We start from the raw sequence: 24,221 nt of genomic DNA on the forward strand, positions 1-24,221 counted from the left end.
CCACTAGAGGGCAGCCGACCACCGTTTGAATGACGTTACCCAGTCCTCATCTAAAAATAAATTCGGTAAATAAACACGACTGCCGCCTAGCGGCAAAATAGGAGACCCGGAAGTGACCTGACTTGAGCAAAAGCGACGGCACACCTTTCCGTTTCACTGCCAACTTATCACACGTAATGGCTTGAGCTGTTTTTTTGCGTCACAATGGAACCGTCTCACATCTTGGTAAGTCATATTTAGGCTTTTTAAATGGGTGGGCTCTGAGTAAGTGACCGGAGTAGCAGGTTAGCACGAATGCTAGCAAAAGAGCAAAAACAATCGCGTTAGCAACACCTGCTAGCATCTTCGCATTTGAGTGTCTGTTCGAATCGAGATGCCAAATGTTCCACTCTACTGTTAATAGAAAGGCGGTGTCCCTAACAGATGCGGAAAATAAAGAGGGAAGAGGCGGCCAACGTCTCAGGAAAGCAGCTTTGACGTGAGCTGCTTGTGGTGTTATCCCAGCATGTTGGTGACGGCGTACCTCGCCATAATTGTCCTGCTTGCCCTATGCGTTGGCCTGGAGCTGGCGGCACGTCGCTTCGGCCCACCTCAGCCGAGCCAGACGGCCGCGGCCAACCCGGCCTTCCGCCGCTTCCAGAGTGTCTTCCTCCGGGCCTACCTCCTGGCCCTGTGGGCGGACTGGCTCCAGGGTCCTTACCTCTATAAGCTGTACCGCCACTACAGCTTTTTGGAGTCGCAAATTGCCATCATTTATGTATGCGGCTTGGCCTCTTGCGTGCTCTTTGCTCCCTTTTCAGGCTGGATCCCCCAAGTCCTGGGTCGTAGACGGACCTGTCTACTCTTCTGCTTGTCCTACTCGGCCTGCTGCCTCACCAAGTTGTCCCGAGACTATTTTGTTCTGATAACCGGACGCATCCTGGGCGGTCTATCCACGTCCCTGCTCTCCACCACCTTTGAGGCCTGGTATGTGCACAGGCATGTCGCCGTCCACGATTTTCCAAAGGAGTGGATCCCGTGCACCTTCAGCAAAGCCGCCACGTGGAATCACGGGCTGGCCGTGGCAGCCGGCCTGGTGGCCAACTTGTTTGCCGAATGGCTGCACCTGGGACCCGTGGCTCCTTTTCTTCTGGCTGTCCCTTGTTTGGCGTGCTGTGCCTGGCTGGTGGTGAGCGACTGGGGCAAGGAAGAAGCGGAGGACGGCCCTGAAGGTGACAAAGGGACGCGCCTGCTGGGAGGCCCGGCCCGGATGTCGGCAAAGGGCCGCTTCCTGCACAGCTGCCACGATGGACTGCGCTGCTTGCTGTCAGACAGGAGGGTCATGCTCTTGGGCGGCGTGCAGGCTCTGTTTGAAAGTGTCCTCTACATCTTTGTTTTCCTGTGGACCCCGGTACTGGACCCTCACGGGCCTCCCCTAGGAATCGTCTTCTCCTGCCTGATGGCTGCCTCCATGGTCGGCTCCTTAATGTTCCGCTTGGCCACGTCGGCGCACTACCGTCTCCAGCCGGGCCACGTCCTCTGCTTGGCTGTTCTGATGGCCTTTTTCTCCTTCTTCATGTTGACTTTTTCCACGGCGCCAGGCCAGCCGAGACCGCGCGAGTCCTTCTTGGCCTTCCTGCTGCTGGAGCTGGCTTGTGGCCTCTACTTCCCGGCGCTCAGCTTCCTCCAGGGCAGGGTGATCCCGGAGGAGAAGCGAGCCGGAGTGCTAGCTTGGTTCCGCCTGCCTCTTCATCTGCTGGCCTGCTTGGGGCTGCTGGCGCTCCACGGCGAGGTGTCGGGCGCGGGCGGAGGGGAAGGGGGCGGCGGTACCAGGCACATGTTTGGCGGCTGCGCGCTTATGATGCTGGCGGCCTTGATGGCCGTCGTCAGTTTGTTCGCGCTGGGCAGGAATGACTCGGACCTTAGACTGGAGGGAACCAGAGCAGAAGGCGAAATGTACTAAGGCGTCGACAATGCGGCGCAAGTTTTCTTACAGACGCTGTCATGTCATTTCTTTGCAGCTAAGGTTAGAAAGCAAGAAAGGGTCAGAAAATAAATTTGACCTCAACTCTACGTACCTATGCATTTTTTTTTTTTATACCATACCTGAGTGACCATGTAAATGCATCACTGCTATTTCTGACTGTGAATGGCGAAAGAAGGGTCTGAATAATATTTAATCAATTTACAAGGTTTTGTTGTAATTTTGTAATCTTGAAGCAGTCAGTCACTAAAAGAGCAACACTCAGTGGGCCGATCCGCTTGACAGTCCCTCCTTTTTTGGGGAGTGAAGTCCGGTGATTAACTTCCGTCTGAAGTTTGTATCTTGCTTCATAAGCGAGATATTCACATGGCCTGGCAAAGTAATTAGTGTTGTTCTGTGGGTCTGAGTTTTCAAAAGCAAGTCAATTCATCTCATGTGTGGAGAAAAAATCTGAGATGATTCAATGTTTTAGCTGGGGCCGCTTTAATATGGGGCAGGCTTGGGGATAAAGTCTTACACGTGTGAAAATAGAGTTGGATTTTCATAATCATGTATGTCAGGGTTTTCCAAAACTATCTTGATCATATGATTATGTTGGAATGTATGTAACCAGTAATGAATAACCTTGGTAGATTAGTTTTATGCTTATGTTGGTGTGTAACCAGTAATAAATAACCTAGCTTGTTCCATCCTACACAATGTCGTAAAACATCCCCTGCTCTGCTAATCTAGAGGTCAAGGGCCTTTCTTACTTGTCTATTCAGTCTACGGTCACCCCCACCCTTTTTCTCTTAATAAAGATGGTCTTGTGGGAAGCGAGAGTCAGACGTCATTCGATCATTGTTGTACGCACAGTGACGAATGGACTCTCCGCCTGCAGGTGCCCAAAACGACTAACTTGTCTCCAAGTGATTCTTGCAAAATAAGTTAGAGTGAGCACCACTCTAACAGTGCTCTTTCACCTCTAAAGCACCGTAGACGGCCATCTTGGAAGCAAGCATGTAGGCCAGAGCTCTTCTGCCTTGGGCCACAGCTATGTGAAGACATCTGCAACAGTGACAACATGTCCAAAGTGGTCTGGAATGCATCTTATCAAAGTGGCTGGAGAAAAATGAAGGTGTACTTACGTGTCACCGTCGGCATCTTGTTTGCTCAGCAACTCGGGAGCGACTCCTTCAAACTTGCGCGCTTCTTGTTGGATTTGCCACTGAAATAATGTGAGCTGATACTCCTGGGGAGGGGGTGGCTCAGGACCAGGCTGGTAGGCGCAAGGAGGGATCTTCGGTGGACTTACAGGGATTTCATCCAGCAAACGTTTCCTTTTCTGGAGGTCAGCCCTAGACATGACTTGGGGAGAATTTTCTACCTGTGTTTGGAGAAACTTTGCTTGAAGTCCCACAACTTTTACAAAAGTGACATTTAATACAGATGATTTTATTTATTTTTTTGCAGATTTTTTTCTTTTTGCAGATTTTTTTCTTTTTTTTGCAGGCACATTTTTTAGCAGATTTTTTGGCAGGCAATTTTTTGTTGATTTTTTTTTCCAGTTTAATTTTTTTTTCATTGCGAATTTTTTTAGACTGACTTTTTTTGCACTCATTTCTTTTAGGTTAAATATTTTTACAGTTGACCATTTCAAGATGTTGACTTTTTTTTTTTTTACATTGAATTTTGATGCTGAAAAGTGACATTTAATACAGTATCCAGATGTTTCATTTTTTTTTTTTTTTTTGCGGATTTCTTTTAGCAGATTTCTTGGCGGGCAATTTTTAGCAGATTTTTTTTTTCCAATTTAATTTTTTTTTCATTCTAAGTTTTTTTAGACTGACTTTTTTTGCACTAATTTCTTTTAGGTTAAATATTTTTACAGTTGACCATTTCAAGATGTTGACTTTTTTTTTTACATTGAATTCTGATGCTGAAAAGTGACATTTAATACAGTACCCAGATGTTTCAGATTTGTTTGTTTTTTGCAGATTTCTTTTAGCTGATTTTTTGGTGGGCAATTTTTAGCTGATTTTTTTTTCCAGTTGAATTTTTTTTTCCATCGTAAATTTTTTAGACTGACCTTTTTCATACTGATTTATTTTAGGTTACATATTTTTACAGTCGACTATTTCAAGATGTTGCCTTTTTTTTTTTTTTAATCAACAGTAGGTCTTTGTCCTCGCTGGCTGCCAGGAGACTAGTTGTGCCCTTGAGATAAGACAGAAAAAGCTCATGAATTTCCCCGATTGCTCTCATGATGAAAACAGACGGACGGACACTCACCTGCAATGTAATTGGCTCCAATGAGCATCAGCATGCTGCCCATGATGTAGAAGCCCAGCGGGGCACTGCAGAAGATGCTGCATTCACCTGACCACCAGATAACAAGCGTTCGAGTCACGGTGAGGAGCCTCCCGATCGTGAAGCCCTACCATTTCCATTGGTGGGAAGCTCGGTGGTCTCCCAGTTCATTGACTTCTGAACGGCTTTCTTCCAGCGGGCATAGCGAAACTCGCTTTCTGCCGGACACGGACGTGGGAAAACGTCACGTCATGGACAGCGGGGTGGGCTTTTTGAAAACATACCTTCGGGGTTGATCTGAGGCTCAAACTTCTCCGACGTGACTTCGCTCAAGTCGTCCGGGTTCAAACTCCACACGCTCACGCCCTCCGCTGCGCCAGCCGCCATCGCTGCGCCCAGAGCGGTGGTCTCCGGCATGGATGGTTTCACTGAGGGAAAATTAAGAAAGGGGATTGTTTGGAAACTAAAGACAATTTTTTTTTTTTTAAATTCTGCTACAAAAAAACATTCACACGGTTGGGGTCAAAGAGTGACGACGAGGATGTGGAGGGCGAAGGCGAGGCCTACCGACGGGGATGCAGAGTATGTCGGCCTGTAGCTGCATCAGCAACCTGTTGGACGTCATACCCCCGTCCACCTGCAGCTGGGTGAGTGGGATGCCGCTGTCCTGATTCATGGCGTCCAGAATCTGCAAAAAATAAATAAAAAATGGCCGCTCGACTTCAAAAAAGCAGGAGCAAAAGGGTTCCAGTGTGTGTGGGCACCTCTCGTGTCTGGAAGCAGACCGCTTCCAAGGCGGCGAAAGCGAGGTGACTCTTATTTGTAAACCGGGTTAAGCCGCAAATGACCCTGTGGCACGAAGAAAGTGTCCGTCACCAAAAAGTCTGGCTCAGCGTGTTCCAAACTGGGTCCTACCCTCTCGCACTGGGCTCCCAGTACGGCGCGTAAAGGCCCGAGAAAGCAGGAACGAAATAACAACCGTAGGATGTCCCAACCGATGCGGCCAGTTTCTCTGCGCACAAAAATATTACACGGGTTGTACGACAAACTCTCGATACACGATATCAAACGACATACCGAGCTCCTCGGACGACTCGATGATGCCGAGATTATCCTGCAGCCAACGGCTCCCGCGATGGCCACGGAACCCTGGCGGGAACGACACACGGTGTGGGACGAGGCTGCAAAACAGAACAATCGTCTTCCTGGTGCTGTACCTCTAAGGCGTAGCAGGCGGGTTTGTCTCGACCCAGTTTGTAAGCCACGGTGGTGAGAAGCCCGTGCTCGGACATGACAGGCTGCAAAAAAAGACACAGCGGCTCAACATTGAAGGCAACACGACAAGCTCCAGACATTTGCGGCTCAGTGGCGACACCTTGGGGCCAGTGTTGCGTAGCAAAAAGCAGCCTGTTCCATACCTAGTAGAACACAAAACAAAAAAATGGAACCATGTTACTTGGGTAAAATATACCGTAGTTTTCGGACTATAAGTCGCGTTTTTTTTCATAGTTTGGGTGGGGGGGCGACTTATACTCAGGAGCAACTTATATACATACATATGTTTTTTTTTTTTACTTTTTTGGGCATTTTATGGCTGGTGCGATTTATACTCCGGTGCGACTTATAGTGCGAAAATTACGGTATATATATATTTTTAATCTTAGCTACATGGCGCGCCCACTTACGTGTTTTTGGCTTGCCCGTCCTGGAAGCACATCTGCCCAACCAGCGCTGCCGACTGATGGCCAAGACACTAACGAGGAAAAGCACAAGCGTCACATTTGCGGCCATTTGCACGGGCTGAAAAAAATGGAGAAATACTTACCCCTGAAATGGGAATGCCGGAAAGCGCTCCTGATTTCTGCCAAGCGATCACAGAACATTCATTGGGTGGACTGTCGTTTATTTCTTGTCACTAATTAATAATAATAATAGACGAAAGCACATTCACGGGTGACATTGAATGAAAGACCCAGGTAGATTCTATTGCGAAAATGCTCAAAACACAAAACTTTGGTGCTCATGTGAAACCACCTTGCCCAGATTATTTGACCACATTGAGGCAAATAACAGCTGCCATAAAGCAATATTAAACACCTTCATATCCCGATAAGGTGCCACTGGTGTCCTCATCGCAATTCTTTAGTTATACAACTTTTGAGTTTGGAAAAAAGACACCATTTTATAATTTGCCATCATTTGTGTGTAGTTGGATGTCAGCAAATTCCACTTGCGGTGCATTGATTCATTTCTTTCAAGTGAATGGGGTGTTTTACCGATATGCAATTCAAACAGTAATACATCGACTATATGGAATAAATATGAAGTTCAATGGAAAAGGGTTGTTCTTGGTGACGTCTCAAAGGCACCTTATGGTGATATTGATTTAAATAGCGCAGGTTGCATGAGCTCTCTGCTTTCCCCACAAATAATGTTCAATTTTAACAAGGAATATCTCGGAAAATGCCCAGCAAAACAAATTCTTGTCCAACAAATAAACAAAAATATCTTGTAAAAAAAAAAAAAAGCGCAGGGACAAGGATACATTTTTAAACAGAGCAGTGTTCAAGTGGACATGGATCAATGTCTTCACTCCTTTGTGAGGCGCGTTGAAGGAGTGAAGAGATTTATTCATGCAGAAGATGGCGAGCGTCAGGTCACATGAGAAGCAAAGCCAAACAGCCCATTTCCAAATGGCAGCGTAAGAATGTTTACATTCAATTAGAACGGCACATTTTGCCTTTGCATTCTTCAAACTTGTTCGGCAACAGAAGTTGGAAATGAGCGTGCGGAACGGAAGCGGCCGGGTGACTAACTTTAGCCCGATGAGGGAAGTGGCGAGTTACAAAATGACTTACCCAGCTAGAACTTATTTTCTACCGGTGAGAGAGGGGAGACAATGGCACACAAAAATAATGCCGACAAGAGTTTCTCGGTCAACGTTCATGCACTCGCAACAGCTCTGGTTATTTCGGAAGCGGCCTGGCAATATTAAAAAGAAAAAAAAAATTGTGACGGTGGCTCACCATGAGGCCGTAGATTTCAGAGGAACTTCTCACTCGGGGCAGAATCTCCATTGGGATACCAAAATATCTGATTGGAATCAAGAAAAAGCACAAGTGAAGGGTCGCGGAGCTAATGTTGCACGTACACGGGTGACCACTAGGTGTCATACTTGCACAGCTCCGGGTCCCAGTCCATCGTGTGAATATTGAACAACATGGTCCGGCTAGCATTGGTCACATCGGTGCAGTGGACCCCTCCGGATTTGCCTCCGGTTAAACCAGTGCTTCTCAATTATTTTCTGTTAAAAGCAAGAAGAAAACTATTCGCGCCCCCCCTCCCCACCGTGACTATCCTAACTTGTCTTGTACGTCGTAAAATGTTGCACTGTCGCAAACGTCACAGAAGTAACAATGAGAGCGCCACTGCCCCCTGCTGTAGTAAACGCGCAATTACACTTTCTTCTAGTACTGCCAAAAAAAAAGCCTGTTCCCCAGGGTCACACGCGCCCCCCCCAGGAATAGCACCGCGCCCCCCAAGGTGATCGAGCAAGCCTTGTCTGATACGAGAGCATTGCGGTCGCATGGAGCGTGTCTGAAGTGAACAGCAGAGAAGAAAGGAACAAGGCAAAGTGTTGTGAAATAAAATGCACAGAACGGATGCGCAAGACACGTCAGCTATATAAAGAGCGAGAGTTGTTTTCTTCCCATTAGTTTCAATTCACAGTTTAATTAGCAGTTTCAATCAGCAAATAACAAAATGCGTATTACAGGTAATATTTTATTTCACAACACTTTGCCTTGTTCCTTTGGTCTCTGCTGTTCATCCTAAAACACAAAGGCGCTCGCTCTTTAAGCAATGCGACAGTGAGCGCCCGCTGAAGAGTGCGAGTACGAGTCGAAAAAATGGCGACGGGAGGGCAGGTCCCGCTCTCAAAGTGCACGTCACTGACGCCCGGAGGGGGAGGTGGGAGTCGCAGGGGGAGAAAGGGAGGAAGGAAAGAAGAGGGGGAGGGAAGGAAGGAAGGAAGGAAGGAAGGAAGGAAGGAAGGAAGGAAGGAAGGAAGGAAGGAAGGAAGGAAGGAAGGAAGGAAGGAAGGAAGGAAGGAAGGAAGGAAGGAAGGAAGGAAGGAAGGAAGGAAGGAAGGAGAGAGGGAGGGAGAGTGGGCGGGTGACGAAGCTGGAATGGCCCCTACACCACCGGTGTGAGCTGTAAATCATATTGCCATGACACAGCAATGATATATTAAAAAAATAAAAATACAAAAAAAATATTAGGTTCATTTTGGTCTGCTGGAAAAATAAAAACGAGTTCCAATTCTATTGGAGGCAGTGTCTAGCTCAATTACATATTGTTGTCAAATCCTAACAAATCTGCAACTTAATATGCAGAAAGGTGGAATTTTTGCAGGAATGGTGTCAGGTTTATTTCAATGACTGAATAACTATCAAGAGAAGAGCAACCGCAAACAAACCACAAGTGAGACAGAATATTAAGCCTTTTCTCGCGAGGAGAACGATAGAGAGAGGAAACTCGGTTACAATCTCCATCAATTCTGAGTTCTCCCTCCACGTGCTCCTCTATTTAATGTTTTGGTTGCCCTGGTTACAGAGGCGTTGCTACACTAAAGGGAGGGGCGATTGTGTCTGTAGCAACGCTGATTAGCTAAGGAATGTAGTGTGGTGTGAATTAGCACTTCATTGTCGGCCCGTGACCCCTGCAGAGTTTGTCCATCTGTTCTTCTACAGTTGTCATGGCCGAGTCGTCCGCGAGCAAGATCAGATAACTCCTGTGGAACAATGCAACTAAACCTTGGCTAGACTTTATCTACTTAGTAAATTAACACGCAATAACAATGAGTGACTTGTCCGAAACCCTTGAACAAGACTTGAGTAAATATGGGATAACTTGTACGCAACCACTTCAAACTGTGTTTACCTCTTACAGGAACAAAAACACACAGATAACATAAGGACAGGAAGGACACATATGGCTGACAGAGATCAAAAGTCACTCAAGAGAAAGAACCTAGATGAAAGGAAAGCCATAAACTCATCAATGACAAGGCTTTACTTAAATTATTCCAACAAATGGTGTAAAGAAAAAATCCCAAAACCCAATAGAACCGGCGCTGAAAAGAAACACGTTAGATAAGTGAATTAGCATGACATGCCATCTAATCGCATGCCAGATAGAAGATGAAAAAAACAAGGAAATGTGGCTGGCTCCTTTGGTTTTCGAGGTTTCAGTCATCATTTCCCTTGTGGCTGCCGCTGTGCAGCTCTCAGTGCATGTTAATGGACCTAATGCAAATACTAAATGCGCTACAAACAAAAGGAATCCCTTCAAACATTCACGGCAAAACATAAAGGGCAAGGTCAAAGTTGGTATGATTACTATCAACTTTATTTGCCGAGCTCCGCCTCCTCGAGGTAACACCTGCACCTCTGCACGTGAGGTGTTTGCTGCGTTTCCTCCCTCTCTTAATGTGGGCTCGCTGAAATGTCAAAAAGATTTCAAATAGTGTTGGCTTGTGAGTGAACAATTCGTTCAAAAAGAACGAATCTTTTCAGTGAACGAGAGTTAACGAATCACTTCCTAAAGTGATGCCCATTGAAGCTGGTGCTACCTAGCCGTAAAACAAAACGAAGAAGAAAATCAGCCAATCAGCAGCGCCAGCGAGCGTTAGATGGAGGAGGGACTTTACGAGTCAGTGACGTAACTTGTGTGATTTGCATTTCCAGTTCATCGCGAGAACGGATCAGTGAGGGAACGAATCCGGACTTTGCGGACGAGTCAAGGAGTGAAATGCCTTCTTGTGCATCAACGGATTAGTCAGTGAAGGTGTTGCGTCTCCCTCCTGGCGTGAACTATATAAGTCAGAATGTCGAAATGCGATTTGCCAAGGAAAGAAAGAACAACTCACTGAAACAACACTTCTTTAATGCACGGCTAACTTATATACATGAAGGGATGCAACAACGGGGAGATGATGCTTCTCTTTGGGTGATCTTGATTTTGTAACACTTGTAGTAGTTTTTAAATAGCAAAAATTGGACATTTGGTTAACTGTGTGACGTTACAGCAACAGGTGAGGGCGGGTGTGGCACTTTTCACTTTCAGTTCAGCTTTGGCCATCATTTTTCTCTAATGAACTGACGTGTTTTTAGGTACGCTTGAAAATGGCGACGTACCTAAAGGAGTGTCCGTGTGACATCACAGATCAAACAGAAAGTGGGGGTGAGGGCGGGTGTGGCACTTTTCACTTTCAATTAAGCTTTGGCCATGATTTTTCCCTGGCGTAAATAAAGGTTGACCATTCGCTTGTGAGTTACTCCATCAAACCATATTCATTCCGGGTATTGAGAGCCAGGCTTCCTTAGTGGAGTTGTTGGTCCTCTGGGCTCTCACCCCCAGCAACACGGGTTTCAAGTTTGGTGGGGCCCAAAAAAATTATTATGCCCTGCATTTGACCCATCCCCATGTGATCGAGGCCTCCGTAGTGGAGTGGTTAGTCCTCTGGGCTCTCACCCCAGCGACACAGGTTTGAATCTGGGTGTGGCCGAAAAAATAAACTTGCAACACTAGTGGCTCGTGCCCCATATAACTAACCATAGTGTTTTTTTCCGTGTATAGTGCGCAAAATTTAACTAATTTATTGTCCTCAAATCTGGGGTGCGCATTATACATGGGTACAAAAATTTTTTTAATTTTTTAATTTTTTTTTTAAGTCCCAATGCTCGTCACACACGTAGGGAGGCAATGGGTCCCATTCTTATAGTCTTTGGTATGGTCTTAACTAGGCTGGATGTAATTTTTTTTGTTGGCGTTGATTTCTCCGACTGCCCGTAAACCAGTGCTTCTCAATTATTTTCTGTTACGCCCCCCCCCCTAGCAAGAAGAAAACTATTCGCGCCCCCCCTCCCCACCGTGACTATCCTAACTTGTCTTGTAAGTCGTAAAATGTTGCACTGTCGCAAACGTCACAGAAGTAACAATGAGAGCGCCACTGCCCCCTGCTGTAGTAAACGCGCAATTACACTTTCTTCTAGTACTGCCAAAAAAAAAGCCTGTTCCCCAGGGTCACACGCGCCCCCCCCAGGAATAGCACCGCGCCCCCCAAGGTGATCGAGCAAGCGTCTGATACGAGAGTGTCTGAAGTGAACAGCAGAGAAGAAAGGCAAAGTGTTGTGAAATAAAATGCACAGAACGGATGCGCAAGACACATCAGCTATATAAAGAGCGAGAGTTGTTTTCTTCCTATTAGTTTCAATTCACAGTTTAATTAGCAGTTTCAATCAGCAAATAACAAAATGCGTATTACAGGTAATATTTTATTTCACAACACTTTGCCTTGTTCCTTTGGTCTCTGCTGTTCATCCTAAAACACAAAGGCGCTCTTTAAGCAATGCGACAGTGAGCGCCCGGCGCGCTGCGGTTGCGCGACCACACCAAATTAAGCTCCCTGCGCAGTGCGCACTGAGGTCCACTTAAATTTTAGATCAGGACTTTAAAAATATCTTCTAAATTTCAGCGACGGCTCTGTCACCGCAAACCGGATATCATACGGAGGCCGCCATTACAGATGCCCAGAACGGATGCGCAAGACACGTCAGCTATATAAAGAGCGAGAGTTCAGTTCTCTACCTAAATCCGTATTACAGGTAATATTTTATTTCACAACACTTTGCCTTGTTCCTTTCTTCTCTGCTGTTCACTTCAAACACGCTCCATGCGACCGCAATGCTCTCGTATCAGACGCGGTGGTGCGTTTACGGGCAGTCGGAGAAATCAACGCCAACAAAAAAAATTACATCCAGCCTAGTTAAGACCATACCAAAGACTAAAAATGGGACCCATTGCCTCCCTGCGTGTGTGACGATCATTGGGACTTAAAAAAAAAAAAAATTAAAAAAAAAAATTGTACATGGGTACAAGCTTTTTTCCAGCATCAGCATGCCATTTTTAGGGGTGCGTACTACACACGGGGGCGCACTATACACGGAAAAAAACGGCACACCTCCCTAAAGCTTAGGGTTAGGTTAAGAGCTAGGGTTAGGTTTAGAGCTAGTGTTAGGGTTAGAGCTGTGGCTAGGGTTAGGGTTAGAGCTAGGGTTAGGGTAAGGCTTAGAGCTAACCCTAAGAGTGCGAGTACGAGTCGAGAAAATGGCGAGCTAACCCTAGCACTAACCCAGGGGTCGGGAACCTATGGCTCGCGAGCCAGATGTGGCTCTTTTGATGATTGCATATGGCTCGCAGATAAAATAAAATATTGGCGAGTATGCTAAAACGTTCATGCTGGATGTAGCCAATGAATTTTTTCATGATCTTCCGAACAAAGCGTCCTGTACGTTTGCGCTACGCTTACTGTCTGCTGTATGCACACTGGCTCCGTTTTGCTCCTCTTATTTATTGTGTTATCTGTTTATTTATTATTTATTCAACATTCTTATTATTTAATGTTTGTGCCTTCTTGTTTTTGTATTGTGTCGTTTACTTGTATGTCTATCGTGTAATATGTCTCGTCACCGTGGGATAGAGAAAACGTCATTTCGATTTCTTTGTCTTGACATGTGAAGAGATTGACAATAAAGCGGACTTTGAAGACAAGATAATGAAACGGATACAAGACATGCCTCTGTCGGCAAGAACTGTTCTGTAATGATGAGTGTTATAACAACATTATTTAAAAGAATAAATTCAAGAGGCTTATTATACTGACATTTAGTTGAATTCACTTTTAAAATATATTATATGGCTCTCACTGAAATAAATTTCCCAATTTTTTGCTTTCATGGCTCTCTTAGTCAAAAAGGTTCCCGACCCCTGCTCGGGGTCTGCTAACCCTAACCCTAACCCTAACCCTAACCCTAGCCCAAACCCTAAACCTAGCTCTAACCCTAATCCTAACCCTAACCCTCTAATCCTAACGCTAGCTCTAGTTCTAACCCTAGCTCTAACCCTAACCCAAACACTAGCTCTAAACTTAACCTTAGCTCTAAACCCAACCCTAAGCTTCAGGGAGGTGGATGGTTAAGTGGGGAAATACACGATCAACTGTGTTGCAAATTTATTTTTTAGGCTGCACCCAGACTCAAACCCATGTCGCTGGAGTGAGAGCCCATAAGACAAACCACTACGCTACAGAAGCCTCGATCACATGGGGATGGGTCAAATGCAGAGGACAAATTTTACCCCACCCAAATGTGTGTGTTGCTCATTGGGACTTTTAACTTTCTTTATGGAGTAGCTCACAAGCGAATGGAAAGCTACGGACCGGTGACGTGTCAGAAATATTTAGGGTTAGGGTTATATGGTAGTATGGTAAGGTAATATGAATAAATGATACATTTATGATAAACATATAAATACGATTAAATAAAATGATTTTTTTAGTAGGGTTTTTGGGAGTTTTTCGTCGCTCTTTTGGGGGCTTAAGATCAGGGGATGCTTTGAGAATAATTGACAATGATATATATATATATGTGTGTCTTTGGTGACATTAGGTACTGTAAATCCCTGCCGTTTACAAGCTTCTACCCAGCGAAAACATTTCTCTCGGTTCTTCCACGGCTTTTTGATTGGCTGTTTGATCTGTGACATCACACGGACACTGACTTTGCATGTCCCCGTAGTTGCAGGTGAGAGGTGAGCATCTGGATCATCTCATCGCACCGTGCCCTTGACGTGGCTTCTGTGCACGGCGCGATTCCGTCTCTGGCGCTCCGCCACAGATGAGTTGAGGCCCTGCGTGAGCGCCGGGAGGGCAATGGCGGTCCTGGGGGAGGACAAAAACACAATTCCTAACTAGAACGTAGACTGGAGGCAGATGGCAAGACCAAAACAGTCGCTGATTCTTTTTCAGGCTTCCACTTGACTAAAATAGTACCTGACTTGTCTACAAAAGTATTTGAGATATTTTTAAACACCAACGTTTTTTTTTTTTTCCACACTTGGATATGGAAAGGTGCATTGAAGTGTTTGAAGTCAAATATAGTCAAGTAGGGCTGCAATTAATGATCATTTTGATAATCAAGTAACGTCATCTATTTTGTTGATTCATCAAAGAATTGTATTTAAAAAGAAAACAAGTTTTAATTCCTATCCCTTCATTCAAATACACATGTAAGGACAAATAAAATGAGAATCACTTACGTTTTTTCTGTTTTCAGATCCAGTTTCGGAAATGTGTTGTCAGAGAATTTGCTGCAAAAAAATCGCTTCGATTGGAAATTTACCATTTCTACGTCACGGCTAACACGGCGCCGCTTTCTGATACCTTACCAAATATCATCCGCAAGGAAGGCTTTGGTCAGGTTGTAGTTTTCGGGGGTGATTCTCTTGTTGAGCACAATATCTTCCAGCAACTCCTTGTAGCGCACAATCTGGAAGACGCACAAATGTTGCCCTGAGTTGAGACACACAATGCATGGCAAAGGCTTTGAAATGTGAGCCTCACTTGCTGGGACTGTAAACTGTTGGTGTTGTACAACTGACGGATGATGAGCTCACATTCCCTCAGGGTGGACGCACGCGGTGGATTAGACAGACCGTTGTGGACTTGGAGAGGCTGCAGCGAGGCTGAATGCCCGCGATTGGCTCTGTAGGGTCCGTGAACCTCGGCATAGTCTCCCATGTTTCTAATCAACAATAACAGTCTCATGTTAGTTCACTTCGATTTCACATAACAGGAAACTTGGGGACATATTCACCTTCGCATTTGAACGCCAGGTCCAACACCTACTTGGGTTTGCTTGGGTGCATCCATAATCATCTGGTACTTTAATTCTGCAACATTCAAATAAAAAGAGATCAGGGTTCGTTTCAGAGAAATGAGAGACCTGTTTAGTGAAATGACCCCGGCGGTCAGATGTCCACCTCCAACAGAGAAAATCACTTACCTCATCAATACAATTCATGGCAAAAGAAAAGTAGTTCAAGGCAACCAAATAAAACGCTAAATTGCCCTCTGCTCAGACGCCTGTTACCAGGGTGACAGTCCACTGTTAGGGATGTCGGGCTGTGTTGTGTGACGTCATGAGGGGAGGCGCGGCGCGGCAGTTCAATACAGAAAGTGACTGAAACAACAGCTGTCGTCTTGGGTCTGATTCATATCAATACATATATCACGCACAAACATCCACCACTTTTTATGCCGCGTTCGAGTGACGTCGGATTGACGAGGACGCCCCTTGTTTTTGTCAACAAAGAACTGACGTGCGGTTAAATTAAAGTTAGTTAAAGGCTGACACAAAGATCAGAGTACGCGGTCTTTTATACAGACAAACACGAAATAAACGCATCTGTGGCGATATGGTTGTTTTCGTCAACAAAGAATTGACGTGCGGTTAACGACACAAAGTACAAGGTGTTCTATACAGACAGACACGAAAAAAAAAAAAAAACCGCATCCATGGCGTATGGTTCGTCAATTGTGGACATTTAGATTAATCGTTGTTCTTTCTGATTTTATTAAATCGATTTTGAGATTTAAACCCCTTAATTCCGATTTTTTTGAGTCATTAAACGCCTCCTAACTATACACTAAATGAATATGACATAAGTCTGTAGTATTTTGAACCCAGGCAAAACAAAGTGACATCAAAATGGAGACCAGTGTAGGCAACTCATTCGCACTTCATTATCTCACATAAAAGAATAATAATTCGTGTCCAGCTTCCAAAAAAATAAAACATTTTTGTAATGCTTTCAATAACAAACTTAATAAATAACAAAAATATTAAGCACAATATATAAAGAGCTAGACAATTTGTGTCATGATTAATTCATTGCAGCTCAAGTGTATATCACCTGACCACTAGATGGCAGCATAATACAACAACGCAAACGCAAAGAAAACTAAATTGACTCAAGTAGTCATTTGTGTTCAATATTTACAGCGTTTTTAGATTTTTTTGTGGCTGGTAGAGGGGGATTTGTTTTTGTTTGTTTGTTTAATTGAAAAATTGAATTGAGGTCATTTATATGCATTATATAAACCTGCATTTAATTGACACCCATTCCAACAAACATTTTTCAAACTGAGTATCCTCCCTCCAAAAACTTTTAAAACAGAAAAAAAAAAGAATATTGGAAAAATCTGCAAAGGGTGTTCGGTTGCAACTATTGGGAGTACATTCTTTGGACAAAGTTTTCTATATGAGGCAACTCTTTGGACCCTGGTTAGTTTTCAGGTCAATAAAAGGGCATTCCCTAAATTTCACGATATAAAAAGTCATTTTTCCAAAATGATCAACTCCAAACCTGAAGACAGAGGCGGAATCCTTTCTCAGCGCAAATGTGCAGAGGGGAGCGCCCCCACAAGTCTGCGGTGTTGACATTTGCTCCGTGCTCTAGCAGGTCACCTACGATGAGGTGCTGATTGGCTGCCGCGGCCACCTGAAGCGGCGTCTGAAGGCACAAGCCAACAAAAAGGTGGCATGCATATTTCCACTCCTACCTGTTCATTTTTACTTAGACGGACAGCCACACATTTGTAAAATTGTGAAGAGACTTGATGGCGACCGAGAGGAGCTCCGCTACCTGCCCATTGTGCTTGTCAGGGTTTTCCAAAACTATCTTGATCATATGATTATGTTGGAATGTATGTAACCAGTAATGAATAACCTTGGTAGATTAGTTTTATGCTTATGTTGGTGTGTAACCAGTAATAAATAACCTAGCTTGTTCCATCCTACACAATGTCGTAAAACATCCCCTGCTCTGCTAATCTAGAGGTCAAGGGCCTTTCTTACTTGTCTATTCAGTCTACGGTCACCCCCACCCTTTTTCTCTTAATAAAGATGGTCTTGTGGGAAGCGAGAGTCAGACGTCATTCGATCATTGTTGTACGCACAGTGACGAATGGACTCTCCGCCTGCAGGTGCCCAAAACGACTAACTTGTCTCCAAGTGGTTCTTGCAAAATAAGTTAGAGTGAGCACCACTCTAACAATGTACAAAAAAAAAAAAACTACATTTGAAGTTCTTCAAAATCGGCTGACCTTGTCGGTGCAAAATAGTCTTCAGAAGCTGGTAGGAAGGGATTTTCATTCAGATTCAATGAAATTTGTCATTGTTACACGCCAGTGAAAGTCTTTGTAAAGCTGATTTTTTTTTTATGTAAAAAGATTCCCTTACTAAGGAGAAGCAGTCACATTATTTCATCCATATTTTATATTTTCATAGTATTCATTCGCTATTACCGGAGTAAAAAAGATGCCGTTCGTTCATAATAGTTGTGACGTCACATAAAATTAATTTGACAAAAGTTTTTTTTGCACACATGACTTCCTATTTGTGTCAAACAGGGCAGGGATTGGTTCCCTGTCCCAGCGTCGTGTTCGGATTGCATCACAATTTCTAAAGATCCAATCATCGTCTCCTCGTCCAGCCGGCACTCCAGTTCAAGTGGCCTGGATCAACTGAGATTCAATCTGAAAATGCTTCTTGTCTGTCTATATGTGACCTGCACTTCACTGGCGACCAGTCCAGGGTGTACCTGGATAAACACTATCGAAAATAAATGGATGGATGGATGTGTTTGGTAAATCTGGCACTTGTGTGGTTCTTGCAAGAATACCGTTGAACAAAGGCCTTAAGCTTGAGCAGAGCCAATACTATATATTTTAACTTTTCATGACAGAACTATATATCTTAATGAGTGTAAAGCTTGAAGTTTATTTTTGAAAGTCAAATGCAATTTTTGTGTAGTTTTTGAGTTTATGACACAAAATTTACAAAAAGGTTTGCAACTTGCTTGGTGTCCGATTTAAATTTAGTTTCACAGCTAAATACACAGTTGTTTGTGTTTGCGACTGCTGTGCTTTTTTTTTTTGACTGGTTGTTTGCCTTATTTTGTTTTACAGTATTTTTCATGCAAACGTGTCTGTAAATATTGCGAAACACGACTACTGTGACAACATTTTGTTTAATTTACGTTATGAGAGAAAAATATATTTTTTTCCACGTCGCTGACAGAAAAACGTCACGGTAAACGCCGGCAACTATGACGTCAGTATCAAACGCTCATCTGGCACAGAAATAACCAATCACATACCGACATAGGAGTTGGCACGTCTCGCAGCCATCCAATCAAATCGCTCAATACTGGAGCGGACCGTTCAGCCATGTTGTGGTTTTGAATGAGGAAGAAGCGGGAGATAGTACTCTTCGACGACTTTTTTCCGCCAAATACCGTTTCGTTAAGGATATTAAACGGTTTAGTGTGGTACACAACACCATACGGGGCACTCCGAATGCATTGTTTGCCACCTCTCGCCTCCCTGTAGTAATTTAGACATAGTCCTGTAAATTAGCTGCGTTGCTAACAACGTTGGCTAGCGAGCTCGTTAGCATTGCTAGCAAACAAGCTAGCGAAGTCCCCGTTAGCTAAAGTATCGGTCAGTGTAAACTTTTTGAATAAGCCCCGTTTAACGCGTCTCGCTCGAATGACTCGCGCTTGGTCAGCTAGTGTTGGCTCCAAAGACCGCTAGACGGCACCTTTTTGAAGCGATTTAATTGTAAACTGGCGACGTAATTAGGTCAAACTCGAAAACATGTTGAATAAATTATACGAATGGGTCAATGAGTCAAGCGTTCGCAACGGTGTTCCAGCTGTGGAGCCGTCTCATACAGACCGGCCAGACGGAGATGATGACAGTAGGATGAGACGGAAAAGAGGATTTGAATGGTAAGCAGGTTGCCGAAGCAGTATTTGATCACAAAACTAAACGTTGGTCATTTTATCTTCTAATTACATGCACCACTCTTTTAAGCTTGGCAGACGGACATGTGGGCGACCAAAATGAACGGACACTAAAGAAATCTCGAATGGGTAATCCGATCACTGCATTAACATTACCCATCATCAAAATGTACCGTCTGCCACTACTTAACACTTCGTGTTTTCCTTCAGGAGATCTTATTGACACTGTCAAGATTGCAGCTGAAGGACTAAAGAATCGGAGCTCAAGCGTGGCGACATGGATGAAGACCAATGTGAGTCCGACCTTGAGAAACATACTGCCTGCATTCTCTGGTCGTCATCGTCTTGAACTTCAGCCACCCACGTCATCAGCAGCAAGTTGGACGCCGCTTCCTGGAAGTCAAGAATCTAGGGTTTGTGAATGCAATATGGGCTGGATGTTTAATGGATTGTTTTAGGGATTCCAGTGGTTGATATAAGTTGATGCAAACGTGTGCCTTGTTATATTCTGTTCAGGACGCAGATGTAAATCCAACGTTTGCTGCTCCCGTTACAACTATGGAATGGAAAACGCCCAGATCGGGTAAGTTGTTGTATTTGGTTGCGCTTGTCAAGCTTCGGTGGGAAAGAATATTTCTGCTCATGAATGCGGTCCACCATCCTTGCGATGGCTGGGTCACTGCTCGTCTCTTTGGGAATGTAAAGTTTGCAGGCGACACGTGCATATTAGTACTCCGCATCAGGAAGGCCCCAAAATAAACGGGCATCCGTGCAGCTCAGCCACCGTCGTCAATCCCGACTCGGCCCCCTCCGCGCGGCTCGGCAGGCCCATCAACAGAAAGTACGGCATTCTGAGGTACTCCAAACGTTGCCTCGCACCGTGTTTGTTGTGGGCTCGTTGGCGTGATGAACGCATTCTTTGCTTTTGGTGTGTTGAGCGGCGGCCCCGCGACAAGCGGCTCCAGCGGCAGCATGTACGACAAGACCTTTCCCATCAAAGTGGCGCAGAGGCCGTCGCGCGCTGCCACGGCGGGCCACGTACCTGGCGCCAAACCCTGGTGCACCGCGCAGGAGGTGCGAGCCCCCTTTGCTCATCACTCGGCGCCGGTACTTGTCCAGCCGTTGGCTGATGGCGTTTTCTGCAGTCTGTTCTTTTAGAGGAGAAGGAGGCATACAGGCAGCTTCTGACCATGGTCTCGGCCGGCCACTCTTGTCTTTTGAACGGCCACTCGCCTACCGTGGTGAGGTCGCAGAGGGATTTGTACGTACGCTCGCTTCCTCTTTTCCAAACGATGCATCTCGAGCGGCGGTGCGCTCGGTCGGTCACAGTTGCCAGTAAAAATGTCTTCCTCTTCCCGTCAGCTCCAGCTTCCTGAGCCCCAGCCGCCGACTGCTACACTTATCTTCCCTCGCCGCTTCGGCGACGCGGGATTCTTCCGAGGGGCCGAGCAGCCCCCTTGGCAGCGGGGGGGCGTCGAGCCGGAGCTCCAGCAACCTTCCCAGCCCGGCGAGCGCCTCTTACAAGACGGGGAACTCCTGGGCCTGGTCCGCCGACGCCGACCTCAGCTCCGGTCATCCCTCGCCGTCCGCCGTGCTGGACTCCTGCTCTCGGGACACTCAGTCATCGGGTCGGCTCGCACCTTTTGCGGCCAAGTCCTGAATTGATTTCACGTTAACTTACTCTTGGTTTGTCGCTCTCTCTTCTGTTTTACAGCACACGACGACGACGACTCTGTTATTATTGTAAATGAGAAAAAGAGCAGAAAGAGGTTAGAATTTCTTTGAATGTAAAGAATTATGCAAGCGTGGTCTTGTTCAAGCTGCTCATTTTGTTTCTTGTGTGAATAAACAAAATAGGTCGTTTAACTCGAGGCTTCAAATCCAGTTACGTGATGCAATTTTTTTTTTTTTTTTTTTGCAAATGACAACATGCTCTCCTTTGTCTTCCCAGCATGCCGTGTTTCCAGGCTGAGTTGTGGATTAAAGAATTGTAAGTGAAGAATTTAACGTCGTCTTTGTGGTCATTCTGTTCATTTGACACAACTGCTGCATTGTGTCCTGCGACTTCAGAAGCAGCATCTATGACTCTCGGGCCAGAGAAAGGCGAAGACGGATCGAAGAGCAGGAGGCCTTGACCGCCCGCCTGCAGCGACAGGTGACGAGACCACGTCGCACTTGTCTCGCTGCTTAGCCGTTTTGCATTTCACCTGACCGTGTTACCGCCCGTCGCCTTTTAGCGCCTGTCGGAAGGAGGCCAGCGGGACGCCCATGTGGAGCTTCACGTTCGAGTTCCTTTGGAGAAGGAGATTCCTTTGACTTTCGTTTTACAAAAGTCCGAGGCTTTGGAAGACAAGCCGGAATTCCCGGAACTCACAGAGGTGCTTGCATATTTTACTAAAAAAAAAAAAGAAACGTCACCGTTGCGCACTTGCTACCTGCCTTACCGGTCGGTGCTTGTCGCTCCATTCGGTCAGGAAATGGAAGCACAAGTCGACAGGGTGTTGCAACGCGGGAGTTCCGACGAAGTGTTCAGTGAAGGTTTTGGTCTCAGTCTGACGCGCAAAGATCTGCAGACTCTCAGCGGCCTCAGCTGGCTAAACGACGAGGTGAGCTCCGACTGAACGACTGTTGTCTCTCGCCAATAGAGGTTTTCCAATCACATTTTTTTTCCCCCACAAAAATCAGAGGACAAGCATTGCATATGAAATGTTCCACGTGGGCTTGGTTGAGTCACTTCTACCGGTCTTGCCTTTCCCTTTTGAAGGTGATCAATTTTTACATGAACCTGCTGGTGGAGAGGAGCAAGAGCCCCAAGATGCCTTCCGTCAACACCTTCAGCACCTTCTTCTACCCCAAACTGCGCAGCAGCGGCTACTCTGCCGTCCGCCGCTGGACCAAGAAGATGGACATCTTCTCCAAAGACATCCTCTTGGTCCCCGTCCACCTGAGTATGCATTGGTGCCTCTCTGTAAGTGTCGGCGAACGGGTGAAAGGGCTGGCTCGGACGCTTTTCTCATCCGACTTCTTTTCGCAGGTGGTGGATTTCCGCAAAAAGGCAATCACGTACTTTGACTCGATGGGAGGAAACAACGACGAAGCGTGCAAGCTTTTGTTGTAAGTTTAACGAGTGCACTTGAGAGGGGACACTTGTGCTTTTTTTTTTTTTTTTTGCACAAGCTGTTGACAGTCAAGCCTCATGCCGTGTGTCCTTTCTAGTGATTACCTGCAACAAGAAAGCAAGGACAAAAAAGGCAAAGAACTGGACACCTCAGGTTGGAGTTTACGCAGCAAAAAGCGGAACGTAAGTGACTCATTTGTCGTTGCTTTTTTCAATTTTAATATAAATGTGATTATTTTTGACTGACCCTCAATGGGACATTTTCTTCACTCGGAGGAGAACCGTCAGTTTGTCCCCCAGGTGTCACTGTTGGCCAGTTTGTCTCTCTACTCCAATGCACCAGGTGGCAGTAAAGCACCTCTGATGCTTTGACAGCGGCCAACATGTCACTGAAAGGAAAGCAGAGCGCGGCTGCTTCTAATCCACTCTCACCACAATAGCCCACTTGTTTCATTGACTGCAAAAATCCTCCACAGGGAGGAGCAAATCCACTTGAGAGTGCAGTGTCACAAAAACAACTTGTCCAGAAATGATACTTTGTGTATTGTCCTGAGTGTCCAAATGGTTCTGCAAAATCCCAAAATGGCTTTTTTCCCCTCATCCATATTATCCCTTACGAACCCCTCCATTTTTGTCCATATCCAAGCGTGCCTCGCAGCATTAGCATTCGTCTTCTCCCTTTGCAGGAAATCCCACAGCAGATGAACGGCAGCGACTGCGGCATGTTCACATGCAAATACGCCGATTACATTACCAAAGACAAGCCCATCACGTTCACGCAGGTATGCACGCGCTCAGGCTCGCTGCACGTCGTCCTCTCCACGGTGAGCCACAATTTGATCTCTGTCATTTTTTGCAGAAGCAAATGCCGTATTTCAGGAGGAGGATGGTTTGGGAGATAGTCAATCGCAAGCTGTTGTGAAAGTGCGGGACACATTTGGAAGAACACCAGCTCATCAATCGGATCAGGGACTGACGCCCCCTTCTGCCGCCGCTCTCTCTTATCTTCTGAGGCTTCTCTCCTAACTTGGCCTACAGGAAGTTGCTGGAGCACCAAGCACTGCCTCCCAGTTTTCTACCTGAGGTTTGACTTCAAACATTACAATGTTTCTTCAAGACTATCACTGTGGAAAACAAATTGATGAGGAGGATCAAGTTTCATCTTCAACCGATAGTCAAATTTTGACAGCCGTCATCCCGGAACTCACCTTTGAGTGTCATCAAGTTTTTGTGTTATAAAAGGAAAACAATAACTCACAAAGTTATAAAGTGTCACTGCAGGCAGGGCTCTTCACTGAACGACATATCTCACGTCTCGTTGGTATTAAAATTATTTGAGACTTGGTTTGTGATGTGGATAAAAGCTACCTGAGTCTTAACCAGAGCCAAGGTCCGCAAGTGGAATCCTGCCTCCAACGCGGCACCCTCTGTCAGAAGTCGTTTTTTCTGAGAAGCGCGGTGTCATGTTACACAAAAAAATGGGGGATGCCAGCAAAAGCAAATGTTTTGGACTAGCCTTTGTTTTTTGGGCCCGCAATGGTTGTATATTTGGTTCGTGTAATATACACATTGACATAAAAAAAGATCAATATTTTGATTAAAAAGGTTGTTGTTTTTTGGGCCCACAATGGTTGTATATTTGTTTTTGTGAAATATACACATTGACATAAAAAAAAAAGAATATTTTTTTATGTTGATTAAAAAGGTTTTTGAATTGCCTCAGAGTGCGCGACTTGCTCTTTTACTTTGCTGTTGAGCAGCATGTGAAAGCAAGTAGGTTCAATCTCTAACGTCAATCGGCAGAAAACGGAGCGCTGGAAACACATGAGTCTTGCTAAAAGACTTCAAAGTCTATTTTATCTATGTCTTCTGAGTTATCAAATTTGGGCTATGTATATTCAGAATATTTTAAGCCTTGTATATATTTTCAATTCATCTTGTTTTGGTAATTCCTATTTTTTATGTAGTCGGTCTCTTTTAATAAATTCTTAATTGGTTTTTGTCAAAACTGATTTTTTTTTTCTACAAACCATTGTTATACAACACGAGAAAACCTTTTTGGTTTTTTTTCTCAAATGTGGCCCTAAGAGGTGACACTTGCATCGACTCGCTTCATGTCATGATGCATTCGTTGAAAACAAG

General features: G+C 45.2%; 2 protein-coding genes, 1 long non-coding RNA gene and 1 pseudogene across 4 annotated transcripts; 2 read left to right on the forward strand and 2 right to left on the reverse strand.

The window, feature by feature from the left end:
- The first annotated feature begins 83 nt into the window (after positions 1 to 83).
- On the forward strand, positions 84 to 2,860 carry mfsd5 (major facilitator superfamily domain containing 5). 2 transcript variants are annotated; one of them, XM_061269426.1, is made up of 2 exons: positions 84 to 225; positions 424 to 2,860. In XM_061269426.1, the coding sequence occupies exon 2, from the start codon at positions 506 to 508 to the stop codon at positions 1,940 to 1,942; it is 1,437 nt and encodes a 478-aa protein (XP_061125410.1). In that variant the 5' UTR covers positions 84 to 225; positions 424 to 505; the 3' UTR covers positions 1,943 to 2,860. The 2 variants fall into 2 exon arrangements, with proteins under 2 accessions (XP_061125410.1, XP_061125411.1); XM_061269427.1 differs by having other exon boundaries at positions 90 to 225; positions 404 to 2,860.
- Positions 2,273 to 8,475, reverse strand: LOC133149854 (glycerol kinase-like; annotated as a pseudogene).
- A 1,702-nt stretch (positions 8,476 to 10,177) lies between these two features.
- On the reverse strand, positions 10,178 to 14,849 carry LOC133145902 (uncharacterized). The gene is made up of 3 exons (XR_009711152.1): positions 14,715 to 14,849; positions 14,540 to 14,640; positions 10,178 to 14,033 (listed from the first exon to the last, which is right to left on the reverse strand). It is a non-coding gene; the product is annotated as an uncharacterized LOC133145902 (long non-coding RNA).
- A 3,503-nt stretch (positions 14,850 to 18,352) lies between these two features.
- On the forward strand, positions 18,353 to 24,076 carry senp1 (SUMO specific peptidase 1). Its single transcript, XM_061304291.1, has 18 exons — positions 18,353 to 18,946; positions 19,032 to 19,090; positions 19,172 to 19,374; positions 19,478 to 19,544; positions 19,667 to 19,817; positions 19,900 to 20,035; positions 20,107 to 20,222; positions 20,324 to 20,589; positions 20,676 to 20,730; positions 20,913 to 20,951; positions 21,032 to 21,116; positions 21,199 to 21,339; positions 21,436 to 21,567; positions 21,726 to 21,929; positions 21,996 to 22,075; positions 22,178 to 22,262; positions 22,766 to 22,861; positions 22,939 to 24,076. The coding sequence occupies exons 1-18, from the start codon at positions 18,813 to 18,815 to the stop codon at positions 22,999 to 23,001; spliced, it is 2,112 nt and encodes a 703-aa protein (XP_061160275.1). The 5' UTR covers positions 18,353 to 18,812; the 3' UTR covers positions 23,002 to 24,076.
- The last annotated feature ends 145 nt before the right edge of the window (positions 24,077 to 24,221 follow it).

Source organism: Syngnathus typhle, linkage group LG2 (genome assembly GCF_033458585.1).
Source record: "Syngnathus typhle isolate RoL2023-S1 ecotype Sweden linkage group LG2, RoL_Styp_1.0, whole genome shotgun sequence".
Classification (NCBI taxonomy): Eukaryota; Metazoa; Chordata; class Actinopteri; order Syngnathiformes; family Syngnathidae; genus Syngnathus; species Syngnathus typhle.

Excerpts from the sequence above, each read along its gene's own strand:
- mfsd5 (XM_061269426.1), top strand. The coding sequence starts at position 506 with ATGTTGGTGACGGCGTACCTCGCCATAATTGTCCTGCTTGCCCTATGC.
- senp1 (XM_061304291.1), top strand. The coding sequence starts at position 18,813 with ATGTTGAATAAATTATACGAATGGGTCAATGAGTCAAGCGTTCGCAAC. Across the intron at positions 20,223-20,323 it reads GTGAGGTCGCAGAGGGATTT|CTCCAGCTTCCTGAGCCCCA; the intron begins GTACGTACGCTC and ends TCTTCCCGTCAG. Across the intron at positions 20,952-21,031 it reads GAGTTGTGGATTAAAGAATT|AAGCAGCATCTATGACTCTC; the intron begins GTAAGTGAAGAA and ends CTGCGACTTCAG.